Raw genomic sequence first — 2,382 nt, 5'->3', positions numbered from 1 at the left:
CCGCAGCCTTTCCCGGCTGCAGTGGGCCTCCCTGCTGCTCCTCTTCACCGGAGTCGCCATTGTCCAGGCACAGCAAGCCGGCGGTGGGAGCCCGCGGCCTCTGGATCAGAACCCTGGGGCGGGCCTAGCAGCTGTCGTGGCGTCCTGTCTGTCCTCGGGATTTGCAGGTGTCTACTTTGAGAAGATCCTCAAAGGCAGCTCAGGCTCCGTGTGGCTGCGCAACCTGCAGCTGGGCCTCTTCGGCACAGCCCTGGGCCTGGTGGGGCTCTGGTGGGCCGAGGGCACCGCTGTAGCCCACCGCGGCTTCTTTTTCGGGTACACGCCTGCTGTCTGGGGCGTGGTGCTCAACCAGGCCTTCGGCGGGCTACTGGTGGCTGTTGTCGTCAAGTATGCCGACAATATCCTCAAGGGCTTTGCCACCTCCTTGTCCATTGTGCTGTCTACTGTTGCCTCCATCCGCCTCTTTGGCTTCCACGTGGACCCTTTGTTTGCCCTTGGTGCAGGGCTGGTCATCGGTGCCGTCTACCTCTACAGCCTGCCCCGAGGTGCAGCCAAAGCCATAGCTTCCGTGTCTGCCTCCACCTCTGGGCCCTGCACTCGCCAGCAGCCTCCGGGGCAGCCACCGCCACCGCAGCTGTCTTCCCACCGTGGAGACGTCAGCACGGAGCCCTTTCTGCCAAAGTCAGTGCTGGTGAAGTGAGGGCTGGTGGTGGCGGTGGGGGGAGACAGGGGGGGACACTGGGTGGAGGGTATTGGGCATCTGCAGGGCCCAAGTTGCCACCGGGGCCTGGCTCCCCTGGGGTTGGAAGGGTCTTTTCTTCCAGGTTCTCGAGAATTCTGGAAGCTTGTGGGACTAGGGCAGGGCATCATGTGAACCCTTCCTTGTAGCCAGGGGGTTTTAGAGCTGCCTCCTCTGTCTCAGTCTAACCTCTTTGGGGACCGGGTTGGGGGTGTTGTTATTCAAGGCCTTTTTTGTCTGCCCCCCTCAGCCAGAGGCATCCTGTGTCTCATGCCTGGGAGAGTCCCTCCCAGCAATCCCTCCACCTTTGTAGGGACAAATTGGACAAAAATCCTACAGCTCTTTAGTAATGACTGATGCCTGTGTGTGGGGTTCTGATTCTGATAGCTTGAGGCCTTCCCTCCTCCCTGACAACCACACTGGATCATATTAGTAGCTTTTTGTGGCCTTGGGGCAGCTTCCCTAACACAGGGACTTGAAAATGGGCCTCTTGTGAGCACCCAGGGAGAGAGGAAGGGGGGCGACAGCTGAGATTTTTGCATCAGCCCATTCAAGGGGAGGGTGCAGTAGGGGCCATTTGTTTGTGATTTGGGGGTTTGTGGTGTAATCAGATGAATGATCCAGGGTGTGGGAAAAATGGAGAAGGGAGGTCCTTGAAGTGGTCTAATCTCATGGAATCTAAGACACTGTCAGTTGCTGGATGCAGGGTTATTTTCTAAGATATCCTGAGAGGAAAAATAAAGCTGCCAGCCACGCTCATTATACCCCACTGGCTGTACAAGGCACCCTTACTTCATGGGGAGGGGTGTCTTTAAATTGCTGAAATGTGGAACCTGCCCCCTGCACTCCCCAAAGCTTATTGACCCCTTAACTGTCTCCCGTGTGTGTGTGTGTGCGCGCGCGCGTGCGCGCACGCAATGCCTGGGCTGTCTTTGCTATATGTACATAGGGCCGTTGGATCTTTATTTTTGATTAATTTGTTCTGATTTTTTGGTTTGTTTTTTTAAGGAACTGTAATGAACAAATGTCAGGATACCCAATGCCAAATAAAGATATTGTATTTATTTAGTCCACGTGTAGCTTTCTGACCCAGGGTACCCGCTCTCTCCACATGGGCTCTGTTACTAACCCTGGGGACTACCAAGCCTCCCTAGTCATCCTTCCTTGCTCAGGACGTCCACCTGCCAGCCCACCCCAGCTTTCTGTGTTTTTCTTTCCTCCCCATTCCCACCACAGGTTGCTCACCAAGGTGAAGGGTTCCTAGCCGCTGGGATTGAAGACGCTGGCCTGGCCTCACTCTCCCTTCTTGCCCTGGTCCAGCCAGGACCAAACGCTCTGATCAGTACTGGGGGCGGGGGGGTAGACACCGAACCCCCTGTCCCCATACCCCCTCTCCCACGCAGGGCTGACATGACTAAACTCTGGCCCAGACAGGACCCAACCACCCCCATGCCCCTGCTACCCCTACACTATTTCTTAGGTGAGTTTTTGTAAATAAAGCGTGTTTTGCATCGTGCTGGCTTGGGTTGGGAAGTCTCAAAAGTGTGAGAGAAGGAAGCACTCAGGTCTCAAGGGCATGATCCACCGATTTTATTAAGTTAAGAACCCCAGGGTGGGCCGGGCTGGGGAAGGTTCATTCCTGC

The 2,382-nt window shown here is 56.0% G+C and overlaps 1 protein-coding gene across 4 annotated transcripts in view; it reads left to right on the top strand.

The window, feature by feature from the left end:
* The window catches only part of SLC35A2 (solute carrier family 35 member A2), an 8,699-nt gene extending 6,443 nt beyond the window's left edge, over nucleotides 1–2,256 (top strand). For 2 of the 4 annotated variants that reach the window (XM_007450887.1, XM_007450885.1), the window contains one exon: nucleotides 1–700. This exon is cut by the window's left edge and continues 15 nt beyond it. In XM_007450887.1, coding sequence (XP_007450949.1) covers nucleotides 1–700 — 700 coding nt within the window. Of the gene's footprint in view, nucleotides 701–1,975 lie in introns of those variants that run through there. The other 2 variants (XM_007450888.1, XM_007450886.1) reach the window with 2 other exon arrangements.
* The last annotated feature ends 126 nt before the right edge of the window (nucleotides 2,257–2,382 follow it).

Source organism: Lipotes vexillifer, unplaced genomic scaffold, assembly GCF_000442215.2.
Source record: "Lipotes vexillifer unplaced genomic scaffold, Lipotes_vexillifer_v1.1 scaffold129, whole genome shotgun sequence".
Taxonomy (NCBI): domain Eukaryota; kingdom Metazoa; phylum Chordata; class Mammalia; order Artiodactyla; family Lipotidae; genus Lipotes; species Lipotes vexillifer.
The sequence above is the reverse complement of the archived record's forward strand: the minus strand, read 5'-3'. Positions and strand labels throughout refer to the sequence as shown.